Here is a 23866-nt window from a genome sequence, read left to right as displayed (position 1 = left end):
GTTTAAGGATGTGGCAGCTTTGCAATAAAGTCTGTTGGCGCACGCAGTCAGCCGGGTTTTAAACATGTCGTCAGCGCAACCGGCCACTGGCTGCACCATGAGGATGCACACGTGCAGTTACCAGGGGGTCTCGCCTTCGATTCCACCACAGAACAAGTGGTTTAGATGAGGGGTTCTCAACATGGGGGTCGAGACCTTCTTGATGGGCCGCAAGATGAATAGATGGAAAGGAAATGGATCTAATTTTTGCTTTTTTGTGAAACCTAAATTTACTTCTTCAGTATGCAAATATTAAGGCTATACTGGTTCATTTGCATACAAAAACCACTGGGAGCCATTTATTTGAGATAGCTGGCTTGTACTGGGAGTACTACAGTATGGGAGTATTACATCTTGTGTCGATTGCCTGAAATAATTCATTTGTAATTCCGTCTAAAAGACCTCTGAATTTTATGAATAAAAGCAACTGAACCAGAGGCAAAATGTAAAAAATAGCCAGGTGGTAAAACACAAAGTCATGCTGTTCTTTAGTTGTACATAATAGTACAACCTGGACACAAGCAGTAACTCATAACACGAACCAAACCGAACTGTTGGAGTATTTTTTGAATGAAATCATTAGGAGATGATTGATTAATATTCATGAAGTATGTAGCTCGAGGTGAATCCAGACAAAAGCTATTATACTTTATGAAAACTTATCCAGAATCAGAATCAGAATCAGAAGCATTTATTGTCGTTACACAAGTGCAACGAAATTACGTTCGGTTACAACCGTCCCAGAGGACACAAAGGCACAAAAGACAGTACAAGTAATTGACATGGGAAGACAGGGACAGGAGGACCACGATGCAGCCAGCAGGGCGGGGCCTTGCTTACTTAGATGAAAAACTAATGAAAACAGGAGGGGAGGGAGAGGGGAGAAAAAGATAATCCCAGACTGTGCACCCATTAGGGGGGAACACAGTGTGGGATTGGGAAAAAAAAACACTTCAGCACAAAGCAACATTGAAGACATTGTAAGACTCTAACACCTGCACATGTGTTAGAGTCTTGTTATAATGTATATGTATATAATATCCACAGACTGTGCTGTAATATCATCGCAGCATCTCTCAGATTTTGTATATTCAGTCCTGCGTTTGACCCATTTAATCTTGTCTTTTAAAAGCGTCTTTCTCTCGTGTAGGTCAAGGCTGCGTGAGTCAGAGAGCAGAAGACAGCAGACACAAGCTCACAGCCTTATCTTTACAGCCGTGTTTTTCTAGAGGATTGCAACTAAAACAAAGCCGTTAACATGAATTACCTGCAGACACACATACAGTGACATGTAGGAGAAGTGTCAATAAAATCAGGTGCAGACAGGGGTGATAGATAGAGCTTTGATAGCACAAACACAGGGGAGGGTGGTGAAGCCTCATTGCCTCCCTCGCATAGCTTCATCCTCTCCTTCACCCCCTCACTCTCCCATTTTCCTTCCTTTCTTCTCTTCCACCTGCACTGTCTCCTCACTCTTTTTCCAGAGGAGGCCTTTAAAACATATTATTAACAAATACTCGCTGTTCATCAGGCTTCATGTGAACATACAGCGAGTAGACCAGTACAGAAGGAGTTCCCAAGCAGTAACAGATTTTCATCAAGTTATTCAGTAAATAAAGCTGTTTTATCATGTGAAAACAAGTGCTTAGTCCTACATACTTTTACCTGATCACACTTTCTATTAAGGTACACTTATTCACCATTATTATTAGTTGCGTGCTTTATAGTGACTAATAATAGCCAATATGCTGCTAATATGCATGCTAATAAGCAGCTAGTTAATGGTCAATATCTGTACCTTAACAACAGGTGATGCATATTACTTTGTGTGCATGTGTATTGAAAGCATTGCACTTCCAGAAAGCTGCGGCACTTTTAAGGAGCAGATTTTGCAAAAGAATGATCAAAATTGTTGCAGCAGATCTGTAATATCCTGATTTTTATTTCCTCGTATGAGCCAAGCTCCTATACATCTCCTACATTTCCCATCATACAACTTGATAATGACTTTCATTAGGCCTTGCCTGCCAGGTCCATGTCTTTCAATCTCCAATCTCAAGTATTCAATCCCAAACAAACAGCACAGCAAAGTGTGAAACTGACCGAAACTTACTGTATGTTAAGAGCACTGCAAAAGAAAAGGTTCCATACTCTCCATTAAACAATGCTACATAATATATGGATAAGGAACTGTATTTATATGTGATTTATTGGGCAGATTTCCTTAATCATTAATAGTATTATTACTGACTGCAGTTTTACACATAAATAAAGCTACTGCAGTATAAAAAGCCACTGAGGTTTGCTGGCTACGAGATGAGAGCAGAGGGAAGAGGTTAAGACTTAACGAGGGAATATTTTGCCAATATCTGACCCAGGCCTCACACACACACACACACACACACACACACACACACCGACATAAACGTGGGCTTGTGTTACACGACTGTTTGAGCGGCGCTCTTATTGATACAGATGTATTGGTCATTAAGTCAGTTAGGTTTGACGTCTCAGCTCGGCCGCAGCCAAAGAAAATAACATGGGCGCTCTCTCACAGAAATGTTCCACTCTGTATGGGCAGAAAGAACTACACTGTGGTGTTTTCAGATTACAGCCTGATATGTGTGTGTGTGAGTGTGTGTGTGTGTGTGTGTGTGTGCCACCTTAAACATGCTCCTTGATCATCATAGGGCTGCGAGGAGAGTTTGATTTCTGCCTGTGCTCGACTTTAAATCCTCTGTTATCCCTCCTTTATGTCTTCCTCTTTTGTCTCTTTCGCAACTTAAAGGAACAACGCAGAATTTAAAGGCTCAAGCTCCAAGTTCGCTTCCTCCCCAAGAGTTGAATGAGAAGCTTAGCTTAGCATAAAACGGCTAGCCTGGATCTGTGCGAAGGTTACATAATTCATCTAGCAGCTCCTCAAAAACTTAGTTCATATCGAGTTTGTTTAATCAGCATAAAAGCTGTAATTTGAATTATTACATGATGTTTTAAGAGGAGGTTTAAGACACAAGTTAAACAAATCCAATATAACATGTTAAGTCATGAGCTTTCCCAGGTCAAAAAGTAGATTACTTTAGTGTACTAGAAATAGAATTTCAGTGCAGACAATGCATTACGAGTACACTTTATTTTTTGTTTGGTATTTACTTTCAAAAAGTGTACTTCTAAACAGATGCCGTTGAGTTCTAATTAATTTTATATTAAAAATGGACTAACTACAATACTCTGGTGTTTCAAAGTGGTATTTCAAAGTACTTAATAAAAAGTGCACTTTATTATTAAAAGTGTATTATAAATTGGACTGAAGTGTACTTTTAAAGAGTGCACTAAATTGCAAATACTTTTATGGATTAAAGATTACTTATGAAAAGTATACTTATTGTCAAGTCCTTTGTAATACACTATCAGCATGCTTAATTAACGTGTTCAATTTAAAGTCTTTAATTTTCACTTTCATTTTATTCATGAATCCTGATTTTCACTGTTGTACTTCAGTATGTACTTCAGCCGAAGTATTACTCAAGTGGTACTACTTGAGTAGTAGTACTTGAAGGCAACAAAAATAGCACAAAGCACACATTCTTCAGAAAGTATAATTTTAAGTAGAATATTCTTTCATTCGTTACCACGCTAGCTGGATTTTGTTACATTTAGACAGAGCCACGCTAGCTGTTTCTCTCATTATGCTAAGCTAAGCTAACAAGCCTCTAGCTCCAGCTTGGAGCTCCATGCTTCCCTAAATGTCAAATGACTCCTTTAAAATCCTATGTCTCCATGTTAGCTGTATCACAGGATGTTGGTGTGCGACATGTCTAAAATCTGTCTTTCTGTGTGTGTCTCCCCCTCTCAGTTGGAGGCGGAGTTAGCGCTGTGCGAGAGGGAGGGGGCGGAGCTCCAGGAGTACGCCAATCAGGTCCTGCAGCAGATCGCCGACCGATGCCCCGACATTCTGGAACAGGTGGTCAACGCTCTGGAGGACAGCTGCTGACACTCGAGTGCATGCGCGCCGACAGAAGCAGACATAAGCTGACGTACATACATGAACGAGCACGCAGAAGCAGAAAGCAGCTCAACACTCACCAACATCAGAAGTCTCCAGAAAGCCCCCCCGATACACAAACTCACAGCGTCGCACCTGAGGACGAAGACTCTGCTCCACCTGCTCTTCTTCACCCATCTCACCTTCACAAAAGGAGATCTACAGAAAAAAAAAAAAAAAGCAAAACTCTTCTGCCGTGTTTTTTGTCGTCTAATTTTGAACAAACAGTGGGGGGAAATATTGTTCACTTCAAATGCAAGGTAGCTGACAAACAGTTGATGTATGTCAAGATGTGTTTTTCCGAACTCCCCCGATACAGAAGCGCTCGCCATCAGCAGCGGCCATCTTGCCTCCTTCCAGGCGATCTGGAGTCGGATCTGCGATCGTTGACTACGGAGGGAGAGAGAGAGAAAAAAAAAAAGATTTTCAGACTGTATAAAAGTGGTGAGAGTCAGTTGAGGTTAGCAGGTTGCTTCTGATGCCAGGCTTACACGCTGTTACCACATCGTTATTTGATTGGTTCAGATACAAAAGTGTGTTTATTTCAGCTGCCTTTGATTCTTTACATCATTTGCTGCTATCTTTTTCTCTTTTTCTGTCTCACATCTGATGAAACGTCCCAACTCGCAGCGTCTTTCAGCAGTAATCTGGACATAGTTGTGTAAATTGTATAGAGAGGATTTTAATTAACGGAAACACGGCGTTCGTCAGGGGAACGAGACACTTTCATGTTTTTGGGTTGTTTTTTTTTGTCCGTGATTGATGAAAGGCAAAAACTAGAGTAAATCTCGCAGAGCTCCCTTTATTAAACACAGCAGTGTAGATGTTTTTGCGTTTCTTTGTCCAGTTATGGCATCTATGCTGAATCTTTTACCCTTTTGTGACAATCCCTTTAGAGTTCACACGTTTCTCTCACTGAAACATCTTTTGTTGCTGTTTTTTCTCGGGAAGGAGGGAATATGAAATAATTGCTCTATATTTTTTTGCCTTTGCTAATATATATAAACACTAATCTTGTTTTATTGAATATCTCGTCATGTATTGGTTGGTATGTTACATAATGTGTTTTTTTCTGTGTGTGTGTGTGTGTGTGTGTGATTTGCAAGTAACCGCAGATGTGTTCCATGAGACTGTTACTGGGAACGTCTACTGCACCTACATGAGGTTCTGTGTCCACCGGGAACATTTCCTCCCAATCAGTTCCTTGTTCTCGTTGTTTACAGTGGAAATGACAGTCTGATGCATGTTTCCCGCAGCGCTGGCAGCCTTCGCATGACTTTAAATGCTTACAGCGCCGAGCACGAGAGGTTCAAATTGTTTCAGCTTCAATCAAAGGCTCCTGTAATGGGTTTTCTTTTTTCTTTTTTTCTTTTTTTAAGTCTTGTACAGTCGTGAGTGCTGGAGCCGTGAGCGGCCACATGCAACTGTTTAGCGCTGCAAAAGAAAAGAAATACCTGGTGGACACAAAGCCTGAAGATGGAGATTAACGCTGAACGCTCACATCTGATTTTACACCATCGTTTCTGAACGGGCTGAAAAAAAAAGGTTCCTTTTCAGCCCCAAAGCTAAAAAAACACCACATGGGTGCGAAGGAGGAGTTTCATTCCAAAACATGGCAAGTCTGTTTTTTCTGTGCAGGTTCCTCGAACGTTTAAAGTTTGAAAGTGTTAAAAGCTTTAATGATCACGAAGGTCTGAGAGAAAGACAGTTTGGATTATTTTGGAATGAAAGTCCGTCGGATATGAGCTGGCGTTGTGAATCCGGTATTTTGTCTGTTTTATACTGACCACGTTTTGTCTTTGGTGACGACTGGGACTCACCGTGACTTTGCTGTGGATTGAAAATGGGATTGAGAGAATGGAATAAAATATGGATTTATCTTTATTTTGTTGTGAAAAATATTCTTTCTGTCATTTAATCCGACTCAGTAACGTCAGATGTCTGCCTGCGACCCCTCCTCACAGGGTGCACAGCCTCTGTGGGGGGCGGTCTGTATATGCAGGGGGTGGTGAGAGGATCCAGCATTTAAAATAAACATGTAGTGCCTGGGGCTGTTTTTTTTTTTTTAGGATGACGCAGCACATATGATAAAGATAGAGCCTGGAACATCTTTCCTTTTCCTAACGTTTTCTGACCTCTCCTTTCCTTCGCTCCCTATCACCCTCCTTCACATGCAGACTAAACTCTGCTTCTTATCTTGTCACCAGCGGTTTATTTTCCTATCCGCCCACAATAATGACATTATTCCATACCCCAGGCCTCATCCTGTTCCAGTTCTTACCACACACACACACACACACACACACACAGTGCAGCCGCACCATTACGATTGTCTTAAATGTCCAACTGCTCGTCCAAAAATGCGTTGTTTCCAACAGCCTGCGCTCACATTAATAGCTTGGACAGTTTAAAATTGTCCTGTTATGTAACTTTCAACGTTTTTTTGTATTCAGATCCTTTACGAAAGTACAAATATCATTACCACACTATGAAAACACTCCACTGAAAGTCCTGCCTTCAAAACCTGCATATTATTAAAATGTACTGTTAGTATGAATGTAAAAGTACTCACAGTGCAGTAAAATGCTCCCTGTCACTGTTTTATTATTATATCTGATGTGTTTGGATTATTATAACAGCTGCATTAAAGTGTGTGTGGTGTTTTACTGTAGATGCCTAAGGTTAAACTCATTTAACTGCTTCATATACTGTTGGCTAGTTTATTCTACAGCAGAGCATCTTCTATAAGATCGTCATATGTTTGCTGCGTCACTGTCCTGCAGGAACCACGTATCTCCAAAAAGTCAACTTTTTTAGCTTTGTGACGATGCATTTTCCAGCTAATCTAAGAGGGTTTCTGAAGAAGAATCTCAACCCATAAAGCAACACATAATGTTTTGGTTTATGAGAAACATTTAAAATCAACACATCTGGAAATACACTGGACAGTAGGGTATGAAAAACTGTAATCTGAAAGGTAACTGAAGCTGTCAGACAAATGTAGTGGAGTGAAAAGTACAGTGTTTGTCTCTGAGATGTTGTGGAGTACAAGTACCCCGAAGTTATAGCCATTTAAATGTACTAAGTTGCATTTACTTTGGTGGATGTTTGTTGATGTCTGTGTGCTACAAGCTGATTTTTACTCATCTGCAGCAGATTAACACACAGCAACACATGAGAGAGAGTGTAGGAAGTGCCTCACACACACACACACACACACACTTCATTAACATTGCATCTTGCATCTGACAACAGCTTCGGCGTTGTTCCACTCATTCAGCTCATTCAATAGACCCACCCAGCTCAACTGACCTTGAACCTCCACCCTGACCCGACCTCTGACCTCCCCTGTGAAGACGAGGGCCCCTCTGTTTTTTTCACACGATAAAACACAGCAGACGCGCCGAGAAGCGACTCCTTGACAGTCTGTAAACTTAGCAGGTGTGCCGGCGTTCAGCCTCACATATGGCGGCGCTCTGTGCGCCTGTCAGTGCCTGGGTTTGTGCGTAGATCGGATCGGTACTGCTTTCCCCATCTACTGTCCTAATAAAAGCCAGTGGAGGGAGACGGAAGGGATGGACAGAGCGAGAAAGAGGAGGAGGGAGAGACACGCATGTATGACTCCCAGATTTATGTGATGGAGGAGGAGAGCGAGCGAACGAGGGAGGGAGAAGTCACTCCATCTTCTTTTCATATTTCAGCTCAGAACTTCTTTTAGCTGTTTCAGGACATAACTATGAGTATTTTACATTTAGACACCAAAAATATGTCAAACAAGGACGTGTGTGTAATATGTTGTGGCAAAGACGTACAGGTTTTGTAAAATCACAACTGGATTCAGCTGCAGGAAAACTGTGTCCCAGTTCACACCTTGTGCTCCAAACCTGCTGCTGCAGCCGGCTGTGATGCCAACAGGTTTCCCTGCTTCGCAAGCTTAACTTCAAAATCACAACAATGAATGAATTCAACCTGTTTGTCATATAGTAGCTGCAAAAAACTGGGTATAAAACACTAACTGCAGACTGTCTGGACCATGTATGGAATTGGGACACAGCGTTTGTCTGTTTTATCCTTCTGGAGGCACCAGATGGGTGGGGACTGACAACTCAACCCATTATTATCCAGAGATGGCATGTAACTAAGTACATTTACTCAAGTACTGTGTTACTTACATTTACCTGAATATGTTCTTGACATGCTACTTTCTATTTCTGAAATGATAAGTTGATTGATTGATTGATTGATTAATCAGCAAAATATTTCCTGGTTCCAGCTTAACATACAAACACATTTCATCCAACAAGCAGTGTGAAGGTGTCACTTTGGGCTCTCCGCAATTCTTGCTATTTTCTGAATTTTTAACAACTGACCAATCGATTAACTGAGAAAATACTGAGCAGATTAATCAATTTAGGCAACACACACACACACACACACACATATCAGCACTCCCACAGGTTAAAGCTTACCATGTGAGGATGGTGAGGCATGTTGAGTACATGTGGCACAATCCACCTGTCCCGCCACACTCACCTATCTCAGGTGGCTTTTCCATGACATGCTTTGAGTATTTCACAGTGTGGTATTAGTACTTTTACTGAGATGAAGGATCTGAATACTCCCTCCATCACTGTTATTACTGTATTTGTTTTTGCCCAGTCTGAGTTTATTTCTCTCTCTTTTTCACACACGCCTCTCTTTGCAGAGATCGAGCCTTGATAAGATCCTGCTGATATCGATGGTTCACAGCACAAAAAGCACAGATGTCCTTGAGATAAGGTGGGAAAACGTGTGTGTAGCAGTAAAAAGGTGGTATCTGCTTACAGCTCCTCCATGCATACTGTATACATACATGCAGTATATATGCAGGAGGACGGACACACGTGAGCAACGAGGAGGAGACGTGGAAGTTGAGTGACTGCAGAGGAAGTTGACTTCAGGTAGACTTGGTGTCAATCATCACAGGTCACATCGCACATGACTGAAAGGAGAAAGAAGGAGAGAGGAGAGGAAAACAAACAGCAGCTCCTCTTAAAACACACATTCAGTCCATATAACATGTTTTCAAGCTTAACGATTAATGAGCTCAGTTGAGGTTTGAAGGCATAAAACTTGTTGCTCGCTGGGTTTGGATGTTTGCTTTATGCACACAGATGTGAACAGTTTGTGAAGTAAATGAATTGCTGAGCTGGAGGTGGGATGAATGGAGGAGTGAGGGGAGGGAGGAGCGGATGGAGGGAGCTGGAGGGGACAGGAGGAGGCAGTGAGCGGTAGGAAAAACTTCTGAGAGGAAATAAAAACAATGTGAGAGGAGTGGAGCTGCTAAAATAAGCTGTTAGCCACCGGCAGGCCAAACATTCACCAACGCGGGCGACGTTTTCTTTATCTTCTCGTCCTCCCCCGTCCGTCTGTCCAGTCCTGTGACCTTTGTGGCTTTCAGAGCAAAACCCTCCCAAGCTGCCATGACTCTGCTCAACCGGCGCCAGCAGATAATCCAGCATGGCAGAGGCCGGGTTTAGCTCCAGCTGTCAGGATGGCCGAGCGGTCTAAGGCGCCAGACTCAAGGATTCACCTCCTTCCTCAGTGAACAAGGGACTTCTGGTCTCCGAATGGAGGCGTGGGTTCAAATCCCACTCCTGACACAGATTTTATTCTGCAGGTTGTATGTTGCTTCATAAAATAGGTGCAGTATTGACATGTAGCAAGGTCATTAAACCATAAAGGCAAATGAGGTAGATGTCGAATCAGCTACAGAGGTGAGATCTGTTAAGCTGATGCTTAAATTGCCGATAAATTTAAGTTTGTTTGTTTTTTTGGAGGGGGGTTGGAAGCAACTAGGTACAGAATCTGCCACCACAGATTTTATGTGACAAGAGGAATTAAACTGAGGCACACCATTAAGTGTGTGATTCAAAACGTAATTGTGTGATTCAAACGTAAAAAACATAAAATAATAATAATAATAATGATAATAATAATAATGACTCCTCTCTTGGTGGAGACCCGGTTCGAATCCCTCTCCTAACAAAAGCATCATCCCTAAATGTGCACATTATCCACCCCGCACACTGAACCAAATCATGCAAACACGTGTCTGCGCGTGCCTTTCGTTCGGCTAATTAAACTAGTCACGTGTACAGGTGAGCTCTGTTTTAAAAACCTCCCTGCTCTGACTGCGTCGCACTGTATCAAACACTCAGACAGGAGTTCACTTTGGTCCAGGTTGGATCAAAGTGTGTCCGCGGTCAGGATGGCCGAGCGGTCTAAGGCGCCAGACTCAAGGATTCACCTCCTTCCTCAGTGAATAAGGGACTTCTGGTCTCCGAATGGAGGCGTGGGTTCAAATCCCACTCCTGACACGTCCTTTTACCCCCACGGTTCCTCCCTACAGCCTGGTGAACGCCGCAGAGTCACCTCCTCTCTTTAACGGAGGGCAGGCGCACTAACACAGAAACCGTGAACTTCTCTCTCTCTCTCAAACTTCTCTCTCGTGTTCCCCGACGCGTAAAAACTTCGGAGCGCACCCTCCCTCTTCCTCCTCCTCCCCCTTCCCCCTGCGTGCGTAATTAGCCGGAGTGCGTTTGGAGACTTGTGATGGCCGTGAAGGAGTCTCACTTCATTTGGGACACCTGTTGCTGAGGACAGCGCGCGCGCAGCCGAGTGCCACTGATTGGTGACGTGATTTCTCCGTTTTTCCTCCTGACCAGTTGGGGCTTTTTTTGTTTTTTGTTTTTTTGGTGTGTCCCGACAGCACCGCGGATCGCCGGAGGCTGCGTTACGCTCCTGTCGACTTTTTTTTTTTTTTTTTTGGAGGACTTCGGTGCGTGAAGGTGATCGAGCAGCGAAAGGAAACGTCCAAAAAGTGACGCGCAAAGAGTTTGTGTCGCACGGTGAGCGCTCAGGATCGGACTGAAGGGGCAACATCAGTAACAAAACCACCGAGCTGTGTGTTGCTTCGCAGCCGGACTCACAGTCGAACTTGTCGGACTTGAGCGCTCCGGATGGTGGGAGGAGAAACTTTTCTTGGGGAGCTGAACTGGATTCGAGCGCACCAGACCAGGTAAGACTAACTTTTTCTTCACTTTTAGGGGGTTTTCAAAGGTGCAGCAAGAAGGCCATCACATCTGAAGCACACACTCCACTAAATGCCACAGGAGTGGTTCAAAGATGTGACAGACGCCTGAAACGAGGATTTATTTGAGCTTCTTGATGCTGGTATTTGTGTTTGGAGGATAATGTTTCCTCTGTCGGCTTTCTGGCTCTGTCTGACAGTTAAATAGGTTTGAACTCGCTGGTTTGAGAACACATCTGAAGTCAGTGTGGTTTAAACTTGGTCCACTGGGGTTTTGGACTTTGCTCCATTTGAACTTGTAGACGTTTTGTCCCCACAATGTTTCCGTTGTCACAGTCTACTTACAGAACGGGCTCATTTCATGACTTTGGCTCCCGTGTGACAGTGGTGAAATAGCTGTGTGTGTGTGTGTGTGTGTGTGTGTGTGTGTGTGTGTGTGTGTGTGTGTGTGATCTGCCAACCCCATCGGCCTAAATGAAGGCAGCCCTCTCGCTTTGCGGTGCAGACCAGGACTATTTCGGTCAAGATGTTGCACAAATGTTTCTCTCAGTGTAGAGTTGCTGCTCTGCCTTCATCTGGCATCTACAGTCCGGCTGGAAGCTCACTCTCACTTTGACAAGTTTCAGAAACACAAAGCTGACTTGGTGGCGGTGGAGGAGGAGGAGGAGAGCGGTGGGCACTCCACATATGAGTTTATTGGCCTGTTGAAGCATTTTCTCATGTGTGAGTTGTGGATGTGTTCAGGAGGTGGCAGCTGGAGGTCAGAGGTCAGCTGTGCTATCCAGCATCACACAAACAGAGTTTCTGAACAGGGGACATGGGTCCTGAATGAAGAAATATAACCTGCAACAAAACACACTTTCTGATTACAGGTGATTTCATGCAGGAGTTTGCTTATGTGTGTGTGTGTGTGTGTGTGTGTGTGTGCGCAACTGGGGCTTGATAGTGAACTTTGACCCCAGTTCATTTCACAAACAGTCTTAAGATCCCATGAAGTATTTGTGCCTGAGCTCAGCTTTCTTTCTTGAAGTTGGAGAGTGTGCACACATTTAGCAAAAAAGCATGCAGAACGTTAAAAATCATATCAGTGTCGTCTTAAAAACCTCAAACCAGAAATATTCACCCTTCATTTGATCAAACAATGCCACTGACAGCCAAAAAACATGAATAAAAGCTAAATTCAGCCCAGTTTTAACAGGAAAAGGTAGCACCATGGACATGAACTTCATCAAAAACCCAAACACACAGTAAAAGGCCGTTTGCTTCGTCACCGCGGAGCAAAGAGAAGTGAGTTCAGCGTGAAAACAAAGCAGCCGATTGGACATGTGACCTGACGGCTGCTGCAGAGGAGCCGAGGTCGACCCCGGCGGTGACGTCTCCGCTTCGCTTTCACACGTTTCACGCTTTTAAGGTCTGAAACCCACCTGAGCTGTGCAGCAGACTGACAGACTGTGTGTGTGTGTGTGCGTGCGTCTGTGTGTGGCAGATAGTAATGCTAGATGTGTAGATAGAGGTGGTGAAAAGTGTTGCTGTCAACAAGTTAGCCATTAGAGAGAGATAATCTCTCTTCCTCCTCCCTCCCTGTCTACCGAGTCCTCCTCCCGCTCACTCCCCTCCCTCCCTCTCGCCGGTTCATGATTTCTCTCCCTTCTTTTCTCCCTTTTCTTCGCTGGTGTCGTGTGCGGCTGCCGTTCCCCCATTGTTGCATGAAAACATTGCGAACATCTTCTCTTCAGCTGAGATCTGAAATGGTTTTGAGGCTTTTATTGCTCTTTCTGAACCCGTCAGACAACCCTGAGAATGCCTTCAGCTCATGGCTTTGGCTTTGGTGTTCGAGAAGTTCTCAGAAATGGGGGAATTTACCAGAATGGTGATTTATTTCTGGCTTTATTAGCCAGATTCATGCAGCAACAATATATAAGAACGGTTAAACAGTTAATAAATGTGTCTCTTTTCTTTGCCTCTGTCTGTCTGTCTGCTTCCTAACGCATGAGAAAGACCTTTTTTCTTTAACCAAACGCTCAAGTGCCGCTCGAGCTTCTCGCCCCTCGGGACTCGGTAATGAGGGACTGGGGGTAAGTGCGTGTGCGTGAGCGCGTCTCCACGCTCGATATTTGAGAAGATGGGATGTCTGCAGGCGTCAATGGATCCTCAAGGTCATTCAAGAGCGTATTGTGAAGTGTGAGTGTGTGTGTCCCGCGCGCTCAGACATAATGGATGTGGGGGGGGGGGGGGGTGCTCTCTGGTTTAACGACACGCTGAAAGCGGCCGTTAAGTCCACGTTTTCGCAGAGTGAAAAATCAGCATGAAAGCAGCTTAACGTGGGACGCTGAGGCACAGCATTAAGTGTGTGAGTGTGTGTGTGTGTGTGTGTGTGCGCGCTTTTCAAGTGTCTGAGGAGGTCTTTAACACTGGGTGTGTTAGGTGAGTGTGTATTTTCGCCCATTGGGGGCACTAATGACTAAACATGCACACACACACACACACACACACAGGCGGTGGTCCATGTGAAGAGGATGGCCCGTCCGGCTCTCCAGTTGAAGAGCCTGTGTTTTAAATGCTGGTCTCTGATTGGTTGACTTGAACCCTAAGAATTTCCTCCCAGGACAGTGTGTGAGAGTGGCCGGTGTGTGTGTGTGTGTGTGTGTGTCACTGCTTATTCTCTGACTTTATTTTTTATATGTTTATTGATGTTGTACAAAAAAAAACACTATTTCTCATGATCTACTTTCATTATAGACTCATTGTTCAAGTCCACTTTTAAGCAAAAACTCCAAACTTTCACTGGTTCCAGCTTCTCCAGTGTGAATATTATACATATATAATATATAGACATTTATTTTGGATGGTTGGTCAGACAAAACAAGACATTTAAAACACCACCCTCAGGTTTGGGAGCATTTGATGGGCATTTTCCCCCATTTTCTTCCATTTTATAGACCAAACAGCAGATCAGTGAGCCAAGAAAATGATCAGCAGATTAGTCAATGATGAAAATTCGCTTTATTTGCAGCCTCTATTGTACTTATACCACCAGGGCTGGACTTGACGGGACATGAATCATTTTCATTGTCATACAAAAGAGAGAGGCCGAGTCCATCGGTATTAAAAATGAAGTTGGCTGTAAGTTCATGGTCGGTCACTGTATGTGTATCTATCGAGGAGTTAACAGTAACAATCGCATATTTATATAGAAGAGTCTAAAGAGATGATTGACAGACAGAAACAACCTCAGTCCACTCTGACGAGGGCGGGAGCCAGAAACGTCTGCAGGAAAACACACTGTAATACAAGTTGACAACCTGACTCAGAGGCTGCAGCCTGCACTTAGGCTGCGCCGTGTGTGTGTGTGTGTGTGTTAACAATGTAGTGTGGCCATGCAGTAGTCATTATGGTCAAGTGCTTTGTGTGTGTGTGTGTGTATGCATGTCTGCATGTACTTATGTGTGCACCCAAAAAGTGACCCTGTGGTATTTGCTACGGTGTCTATGCTTTCTGCATTCTCAACGCCTGTGTGTGTGTGTGTGTATATGTGTGTGTCTGTGTATATATACATGCGTGTTTCAGGCCTTTCTGGGCCGGTGGTTCAGGGCTATGCGGTGATGTCATCGGGGCGGCAGGGTGGGGTGACATGGGGTTAGACTTTGGCAGAGGTCCTGACTCCAGCAGCCCTCAAAAACGTCTCTGACCAGGAAGTGTGTGACTGTCCTTGCTTGTGTGTGTGTGTGTTGGTGTGTGTCTGGTCAGTGGCAGCGGTCAGCAGCTGTATGCAAGCAGTGTCCTACACTAATAGTAAAAGTGGTTTATTGGACACTTTATAGAGCCTGAAACCGTTTTATAAATCCGGCCGGCTGGTTCGAGGGGACAGTCACAGACCAAACGGCCACAAGACACACAGCATCTGACCAGAGGAGCCTGAGTGAGCTCTGAAGACTGACCTCACTGACATAAAATCCACTGCTGGAGCCCAATAATTACAAGAAATTGCCTTCATGAAGCATTACGACGTGTCGAGTTTTACACAACTCTTTTAATTTATATTGCACTGTCAAGGGCAAAGAAAAAGCTTCTGCTGGATAAGATATAGAGTCAAACTAAATTTCTAAATCACCACATTTTGTATTTGTCATTTTATGTATCTTCTATATCATTATCTGGCTGGTTGTGGTCATAGTCGTGTCAAAGGGCTGGCTGTCTGAATATATTCTCCAAATACACTCAGATACCACTTTATTAGGCACACTTAGCTAAAGCTAATGCAGTCTAATACAACAGCCCTGCTACAAATTAGATCTTCACAAATGTAGTTCTAAGCTTAGGGTCATTTCAGAGTCCTATGTTTCAGGTGATGTTGGATTTCATTGTGTTCTTAAAGTAAAGTGATTCCAGTGTTTTGTGCGGACTAATGTACTTTTAATCTATTGACAGCTGTCAGTACAGGCAGTGGACTGTGATTATAAGACCCTTTGAATCATTAGGAGGTATCTTTCACTGCAGATGTGGATATTCTTGCGCTGCTGTACATGAGACACCCTCCTTAAAAGCACCAACGCCCAACGTGGGGCTCGAACCCACGACCCTGAGATTAAGAGTCTCATGCTCTACGACATCTGTCTTCACGTGGCAGCTAAACATCTGCATGATCAATTTTATGTTTCAAGAAAGTAGCTGTTTAGTGTCTTTGTTTACTCCAGCAATTTTAATACAATTTATACACTTTCCTTTTAAATAAATGTGCTTATGTGCTTAGGTATGTCTTTTCAGTGTAAACCAGTTAGAACTGTAGTTTCTTCTGCCTAGAATGCTGAATATTGGAGCGAACTATGATGCTGCTGCACATTGTGTTGAGCATGTATTGGTGTTATAAGGGGATATTAATGGAAAAGTCCACATAAACACCAAAATCATTGCAGTGGCAGCCTTTCTCTGTCCTGTCCTCTCCCCTTTCCTCTGCAGCCGCGATCCAGCGCTGATAAAACTATCAACAGCACACCTGCACCGGGTTGGAAAGCATACACACACACAGATGCACACAAACTCAAACAGATGGGGGCAAGAATCTTATTTAACGTGTGCTCACAACAGTAAGCTTGTTCTTCTGCTTTTAACTCTGTCCGACTTTCTGCCCCACTGTAAATGTCACTTTGTTAGCAGCACAAAGATGAACATCAAAGGTTCGCCTTTAAATATTTCAGCAAGAGTGTTGTTACAGTCAAAGGTAAAATGACTGGTTCCCTGCTCATGGTTTGGTCTCAAATTGTCCAATCCCTCTTTGTGTGGTTGTGATATCAATCAGATACTGACAGGATCCATAACACCCATGAGAGATGACGGATCAGGTTGCAGACCAACTTTCAGATGTCATATTTGTGGTTGGATTTCCACCCTTGTTCACAAACACCCTCTAGAAAACGCCAACGCCCAACGTGGGGCTCGAACCCACGACCCTGAGATTAAGAGTCTCATGCTCTACCGACTGAGCTAGCCGGGCTATTTTTGTCAAAAAAATGGGTCAATTTTCGGCGCCGCACCCATCAACAGCCCCTCGTGTCCTGGGTATATGTGACAATGGGCAGTGTGGATTGACAGAGCTGACATACTTCTGTTTTGCCAAAATGCAATGCAACTGGCAAGGGCCAGTGCACCATATTTCTATCGTCTACAGCTCAAAAACACCAGTTGGTCAACATGGGGTTGAAGCCATGAAACCTCTCATTTGTCCTGCACCTGCTTGGATTGTTTCCACACATGGCTTCATGCCTACTACAAATCAATGGATGAGCTACAAATTACAGGGTTTGTAGCTTGGCCATCAGCAAACTGAGGGACATTGACACTCAGGCACCGGCTGCCATCGGTGAACTGCTCAACCCTAAAATGCCAACGCCCAACGTGGGGCTCGAACCCACGACCCTGAGATTAAGAGTCTCATGCTCTACCGACTGAGCTAGCCGGGCTATTTTTGCATCTGTTTTGTGTCATGTGATCGTCCACATCTGCCCTTTCACGTGAACTTGTCTGTGTCACATGACCTTAGATGGCCTGGCGGGGTTTTGGGTGTTGACTGTGTGTCCTGGACTCCCCCCGCTGTGTTGACCCATTGTAAATCATTTCAGCCTGTCACCGTCGGCCAGTCAAAACACGGCAATGAATGAAGCTGTTCAGATCAGCAGGGTGGTCCTGTGCACACACACACACACACACAAACCACTGGCTCACATTTGCACAGGGAGAGCAGGTGATAGTGAGCAATGTGTGTGTGTGCGTGTGTGTGTGTGTGTGTGTGTGTGTGTGTGTGTGAGGAAAAATAAAGTAGATGTGCAGACACAGAGAGTGAAGGTAGCGAAGGAGCGATGGAGAACATTTTTAGCCAGTCAGATGAGAGGAAACGCTGCCTCTTACTGGTCATTGTCTGCTACTACAACAGATCAAAGCAAACAGATGGAGGGAGGAGGATAAAACCTGGAAATTCAGCTGAAATACTGGAATTTAAAAAAAATCAAGTGGTTCTGTCCTTTACACCTCATGTTTCTGATCACTTCTGCTTTACAACACAGTGTGGAAAATTTTAGAAAGAAATAAACTGCAAAGAGAAACGGCAAATTATTCTTTCACAATCCATGACTGTTTTGTGAATCATGCAGCAAATATATTTTGTTTTGCCACATATAATCTAGATGCAAATCTAAATTAGTGACTTTTAAGCGAACACATGAGCAGCTTGACAGGTTTCTCTGTGGTTTAGCCCTCATCTGTCTTCATTTTATCTGATTCCTCTCTTTTCCTTTTCTTTCTTTTCCTCCACCATGTGTGTGTGTGTTTGTGTGTGTGTGTGTGTGTGTGTGTGTGTTGGAAGGGTGGTTGTAATATAATGAGATTCCCAGTGCCCAGGTGCTCTTTCTAGATAATTACTGAGTGTGTTTTTCTGTAGCCAGCCACCGAACTGAAGCAATACCAAATCTGTCAGCACACACACACACACACACACACACACACACACACAGAGAGAAAAGAGGGAGGGAGTCGCATTAAATCTATTCCCACTATCTTGTTCCTGATTGCAAGCTACGGCCACTCTCCCATCCTCTCTCGCTCCCTTTTTTTCAATCACTCTGCTGTCAAACCTCTATTTTTCTCTTCCCTGTCTCCTTTCTCTCATCTTTAACCGTCTCTCTCTTTTCTTTTTCCAATTTCTCTCCTCTGTCCATCCTCTCTCCTTTATCCATCCCACATCTCGCATAGGTGTGTGTGTGTGTGTGTGTGTGTGTGTGTGTGTGTGTGTGTGTGTGTGTGCAGAAGATGAATCAACAAAACATTAGTCAGTTGTCTGGAAAGAAAGAAAAAGAGGTAGAGGCAGACAACATTGATTCTCACACACACACGTTTTTTTGTTCTTCAAAACACATCCATCACTGATTGGCTGGAATGATTTATTAATCAGTGCACTGACTGTAGCTGGGTTTGCCTGTAGACTGGTCTGACAGGACCAGAGCACTGCATTGCGTTAAAAGAGGACACGGGCTCTTTGCCAAATGAGCTTTCTGGGCAACAAGGAGGCTGTTGCTGTTTCACCTCCGTCTGTCCTGTTTTCCTCGTGGTTTCATGGTGCTGAGCTGCTTCGTGCAAACGTCCACCGAGTGCACGAACTGCGGTTAATCACACAAATCCTGAAACCACTGCAACGATCCTCAAGATGATGAGAGTGTCTTTCCTTTAACGGAGGACAGAAAATAAGCTTTTACAAGTGCTCACCATATAGCAACTTTTTCAGCCTGCTCTAAAATCAGTCGTTCTGCTCCACTCAGGCTCTTGACAGCCCAGATGTTGTTTGAAAATCCTGGCTGCTGCCCTCTTGTCCAGGTGATTGAATGATAAAATTATAGAATCATGATAGCATCACCGTTATAAAAATGCATGGACATGCGAGGGAAGCATCCAGAATACAGTGTTTTGATGCAAGATGAAAAATTGATCGAGTGTTTGCTGCTATAAACAATATTTAGTTCACATTTCAGGCTTTGCAATGTCCTGCAAACATCTCTGAAAAATTGCCAGCATTGCAGGAAATCCTGAGTTTGCAGGATCGTCCAGTCCTCACATTTTCTCCTGGAGACGAGGTTTTTGTAGCTAGACAGCCCCCCTACCTGAGGAGGACACCCCAGCACCTTTTCTACCCTTGTCCGTTAATAACACCAGTTATGTGTGTGTGTGTGTGTGTGTGTCAGGAACAGAGCAGAGCCTCAAACAAGCTTCCTCTTCACAAAGCGGCTGAATCGCTGTCTGGTTGCGTTTGAGTCAGTGAGGCACGGTGGCAGAGGTCTGTTTGAGCCTGCAGATCTGAACGCTGAATCAACAGTGCTCTCCGATCCATCGGCAGCCCCTATCAGACGGCACAGCTGCTCGCAAGGATTCACACTCTGCTAATCTCTGAGCAGAGAAGGGTTAAAAACACTTCTGTGGCGCCGCGTCTGCCGAATTTCCTCCTGCATATTTTAACACATGCAGCAGCATATATTCCACATCAGCGTCTGTCAGACGTGCACGCCGCTGGAATGGAGATCAGAATTGCGTTATTCATTACATTCAGTGAATGCACGGGGCTCTGTCTCGTTGGCATTGCTGCAAGGACGTTCTGTATACAAGAGTGACAGCAGGACATCGTGGACATTAGACCTTCATGCTGAGCATAAATCATGACAGCTCTTTTCACCTCTTCTCGACCAGCGGAGTGCTTTTCATTTGTTTGTTCGTGTGTCAAGTCATTCATTGTGAAATTTTCTTGCACATTGCATCTACATAACTTCAGTAATTTATCCTTATGTGCAAAATGTTAAACACATTGTGCATGTAGATCGTGTTTTTTGCAACAACTCATCTAAAAGTAAGCTGTTCAGCTCAGAAGGGTTGAAGTTTTAACATGTGCTGCTGCAGTAACAGTGGACACAGACAGAGGGCGCTACATCACTGAAACTCACCACTGTCATACTCTGACAGGAGAAGGAGGGAGATAAGAGGGCAGAGTGACAGGGAGGAGAGGTAGAGGGGGAGGTGGGGGGAGCAGGGAGTTGGAGAACTGAAGGAGAGAGAAAGTTTGGAAGGGAGTGTGAGGAGATAAATGAAGAGAGGCGACATTTTCGACACTTGCCCCTCCTTTCTCTCACTTTCTCTTGTGAAGACTTTTTGTTTTTTGGGTTTCTTTCACCAAATTAATTTCACAAGGCGCAAACGCCTTTCTTCCATCCTTCCTTAATCTCACGTTCCCACACACACACGCACACACACACACACACACACACACACACACACACACCACCACACCACCACGCGTGGTTGGGTCCAGGCCATTTGCTTCCACTCCAGCAGGGCTGCACCATTAGTGACCAGCAGGGGAATTGTTGTTCTCCGCATGCAGCTGGGTTCAGGTGTGCTGATGCTCCCTCTGTCAAGCTGTGTGTGTGTGTGCATGTGTGTGAGTGTGAGTGAGTGACTATGCTGAAACTGATGCTGACAGCACACACACACACACACACACACACACGCACTTGCTCGTGTTGGTTATACTCAGACCAAAGATAATAATTCTGAAAATTTTAAAGGACAATTCCAATTAATTATTATTTTTATTATTATTACAACTTGGATCATGTTTCTGTAGTTTTAGAGCAGAATCTCAATCCTCAAAATGAGTCCAACAGGGCAAGAAGTCCAAGTGGTCACATGATCATACAGCAGGCTTTTAAATTATTACTCAAACTATCAGTTTTTAGCTGTTTTCAACCACAGTTGGCAGAGTTCTATGATATGTTTTATGAGTTTATTGTCATTTTTAAAGCAAAATTCTCTGGTTGCAGCTTCCCTAATGTGAATATTTTCTTCTTTTCCAAGTCTTTTGTCTTTTCTTTTCTTTTCAGACATAACAAGACTCTTTAAGACTCGTAATCATTAGTCTGAGCCCTCATCATAACTGATAAAAATGATGACGAAAAGACCCAGGCTGTAATAATATCCTTTAATATGCACAGTGCTACATATTTTACTGTAATAGAAGAAAAACAAACTCTCTCTCTCTGTGTCACTCATGAACACAAACACACACACACACACTGCTGTTGTAGCCACGATCACACGAGCCAGCAAAGCGTGACTCAACAGAAATCTGCTCTTCTCCGTTGTTTCCTCTTCCTCGATCAGTCTCTCTCTTCCTCTGTCTCCTTTAGCAACTCCCCCTTCATTTTTTTTCAATCTCCCCCCTTCCCTCTCTCTTCACTTTCTTGACACACACAAACACCCCTTCCCCATCACTGGATACAGACAAACACACATACAGACCCCTCCAGCTTTCCCTTCAGCTTGGTGGGCGCCGTGCCCAGAGAGGGGCAGCCTGAGCTGGGCGAGGAGCCCCAGGCAGAGCCCCGCAGCCGCGCCAACACCCTGGAAGCCTAGAAAGAAATAGTTAAGAGGAGGAGGAGAGGAGAAGACGAGGTGTAGGAAGAAAAGAGAAGAGGGTGAAGAGAGGGTATAGATGAGGAGAGGCGAGGAATCGCGTAGAGAGAGGATGAAGAGATAAGAGGATGCAAGAGCAGGGGAGACATGCAACAGAGGAGAGGATAAGAGAGAAGGAGGGGGGGACAGAAGGAGATTAGAAAAATAAGAGAGATCGATAGATGGAGAGATACAGAGAGACGACGAAGAAAGACAGAGCAAGAGGAGAAAGTGTGAGGAGGCAGCGAGAGAAAAGGAGATAGCTGGGCAGACAGCCAGCTTTCCCATGAGAGAGAGAGAGGTCAGAGCAATGGACACATCTCTGGAGACGCTGTGTGTGTGTGTGTGTGTGTGTGTGTGTGTGTGTGTGTGTGTGTGTGTGTGTGTGTGTGTGTGTGTGTGTGTGTGTGTGTGAAAGACAGCGGCGAGAGATAAAGGAGGAGGAGAGAAGAATACAGAGGAGGAGGAGGAGGAGAGCAGTGGAGCGCAGAGACAGAGAGGAGGGCTTGTATAAGATACATATACTGAATGCCTGAAATGCGACCTTGGAAATCTATATCTGTGTATTTGTGCATATGTGCAGTTTCCCTTCACTGCGTGCTCTACATTTAAAGGACGCGGCTGCCATTTTCTTCTTGTCAACAAATCCCATGAAAAACTAACAGTGTGTTAGAGCGTCTGTCTGTGGCCCTGATCATAAAGCCCCATTAATACTTCTTTTAAAATATGCTATAAATCTGTAGTTTCATTGTTTTTGTGAACTGCTAACAGACTGTTGTTGTTAGCAATCATAACTCAAACAGGAGTAACCAAACTATTAATAGACTATTTTCTGCCACAGTTTACTGTAATCAATGGTGGAATGTAACTAAATTCATTCTCAAGTACTGTAGTTAAGCACAAATTCGAGGTACTTGTACTTTACTTGAGTATTTCCATTTTATGAAACTTTATATACTTCTACTCTCCTACATCTCAGAGCCAAATACTGTACTTTTTACTCCATTACATTTGTCTAACAGTTTTAGTTACTTTTCAGATTACAAGCTTCCCTGTCCAATGAAAACCACGTATCTCCAGATGCTCTCAGATTGCTCTGATTGGTCAGTTGTTTCTCTGACTGGCGGAAACAGCCGTCAGTGGCGTCGACAGCAGACCAATCGCTGAACAAATCAGGGCTGAGTTCCCATGTTTATCATAAGGAAGAAATATGGCACACAGGGCAAAGTGTGTGTTTTTAATAGCTTTTGGACAACAGTGGAGCTCTATGGTGCAGATGAATAAGCCTTGTGATGCTTTGGCTGCACGGGAAATACTGGCTAGGCTCAACCTTGGTCTAGTTCTGGTCCTTTTATTCGATTTGTTGACAATAAGAAAAATATAGAATATCAGCAGCCCAGTCCTTCAAAAAGCACACTGAATTACAGCGTTCAAGTCAAGTTTTGACCAGAAAGTATCTGTGTTACTGTTTGTGCTCTTGACAACACTGAGAGCATTGTGGGTTGCATGAGGACGTGTGTGTGTGTGTGCGTGTGTGTGCGTGTGTGCGTGTGTGCGTGTGTGTGTGTGTATGTGTGTGTGTGTGTGTGTGTGTGCGTGTCCATGCACGATCTGTGCTTGCAAGGTCAGTGCAGGTCATAGAGCACTGTGTGTGTGTGTCAATAACAGTATCTGGAGGCCACGGGATTACGTGACCTTGCATGCCACATGTGCTGTCTTCCACTCACACACACACGCACACACACACACACACACAAACACAAAGCCCCATGAAATCCTCTGACTCCTAAGGGTCTTTATGAGGCTCTTGCATTGGTCATGGAGAGCTGGGAGAGGAGGAGGAGGAGGGAGAGGTGGAAGGGGAGAAAGGAGGAGGAAGACGAGCGGAGATGTTGATTTAAGTAGAAAAAGACAAGAAGAGAGGAGCGCTTGAAAAAGAAGAGAGAGGAATGAGGAGAAAATATGAAGTGAACATGGAAAGACGAGCCCCATCTCCTACACAATACGTTCATACGCTGCTAATTTCCTTTTCCAGATTTGATGAGGAGGAATTAGTATTGGATCAAAATGTTGTCAGAAACGCGTTTTCTGGAAATGTTTTTTCATTCCAGGAAGTGTGGCATGCTTATTACACACAAAAATAACAGAGAGGAGGTCATGAGGTGGATGATACAAAGACCAGGACTGTGACACCAGAGGAGTTTAAGTCCTGCGACACACATATTGTTTAC

The 23866-nt window shown here is 44.1% G+C and overlaps 2 protein-coding genes and 4 non-coding genes across 8 annotated transcripts in view; 4 read left to right on the top strand and 2 right to left on the bottom strand.

Annotated features, from left to right (window-relative positions):
- LOC121625548 (ELKS/Rab6-interacting/CAST family member 1-like) overlaps positions 1-6033 on the top strand; it is a 132843-nt gene extending 126810 nt beyond the window's left edge. For both annotated transcript variants that reach the window (XM_041963670.1, XM_041963669.1), the window contains one exon: positions 3893-6033. In XM_041963670.1, coding sequence (XP_041819604.1) covers positions 3893-4030 — 138 coding nt within the window. In that variant the 3' untranslated portion in view covers positions 4031-6033. The remainder of the gene's footprint in view (positions 1-3892) is intronic.
- A 3575-nt stretch (positions 6034-9608) lies between these two features.
- trnal-caa lies at positions 9609-9723 on the top strand. Its single transcript has 2 exons — positions 9609-9646; positions 9678-9723. It is a non-coding gene; the product is annotated as a tRNA-Leu (tRNA).
- A 602-nt stretch (positions 9724-10325) lies between these two features.
- Positions 10326-10440, top strand: trnal-caa. The gene is made up of 2 exons: positions 10326-10363; positions 10395-10440. It is a non-coding gene; the product is annotated as a tRNA-Leu (tRNA).
- A 461-nt stretch (positions 10441-10901) lies between these two features.
- wnt5b (wingless-type MMTV integration site family, member 5b) overlaps positions 10902-23866 on the top strand; it is an 82278-nt gene continuing 69313 nt past the window's right edge. Inside the window, exon 1 of one of the 2 annotated variants that reach the window (XM_041963523.1) lies at positions 10902-11141. The gene's annotated coding sequence lies outside the window, so the exon portion shown is untranslated. The remainder of the gene's footprint in view (positions 11142-23866) is intronic. The other variant, XM_041963524.1, reaches the window with a different exon arrangement.
- Positions 16572-16644, bottom strand: trnak-cuu. The gene has a single exon. It is a non-coding gene; the product is annotated as a tRNA-Lys (tRNA).
- On the bottom strand, positions 17038-17110 carry trnak-cuu. The gene has a single exon. It is a non-coding gene; the product is annotated as a tRNA-Lys (tRNA).

Source organism: Chelmon rostratus, chromosome 22, assembly GCF_017976325.1.
Source record: "Chelmon rostratus isolate fCheRos1 chromosome 22, fCheRos1.pri, whole genome shotgun sequence".
Classification (NCBI taxonomy): Eukaryota; Metazoa; Chordata; class Actinopteri; order Chaetodontiformes; family Chaetodontidae; genus Chelmon; species Chelmon rostratus.
Note: the sequence above shows the minus strand (reverse complement) of the source record. Positions and strands in the feature narration are given on the sequence as shown.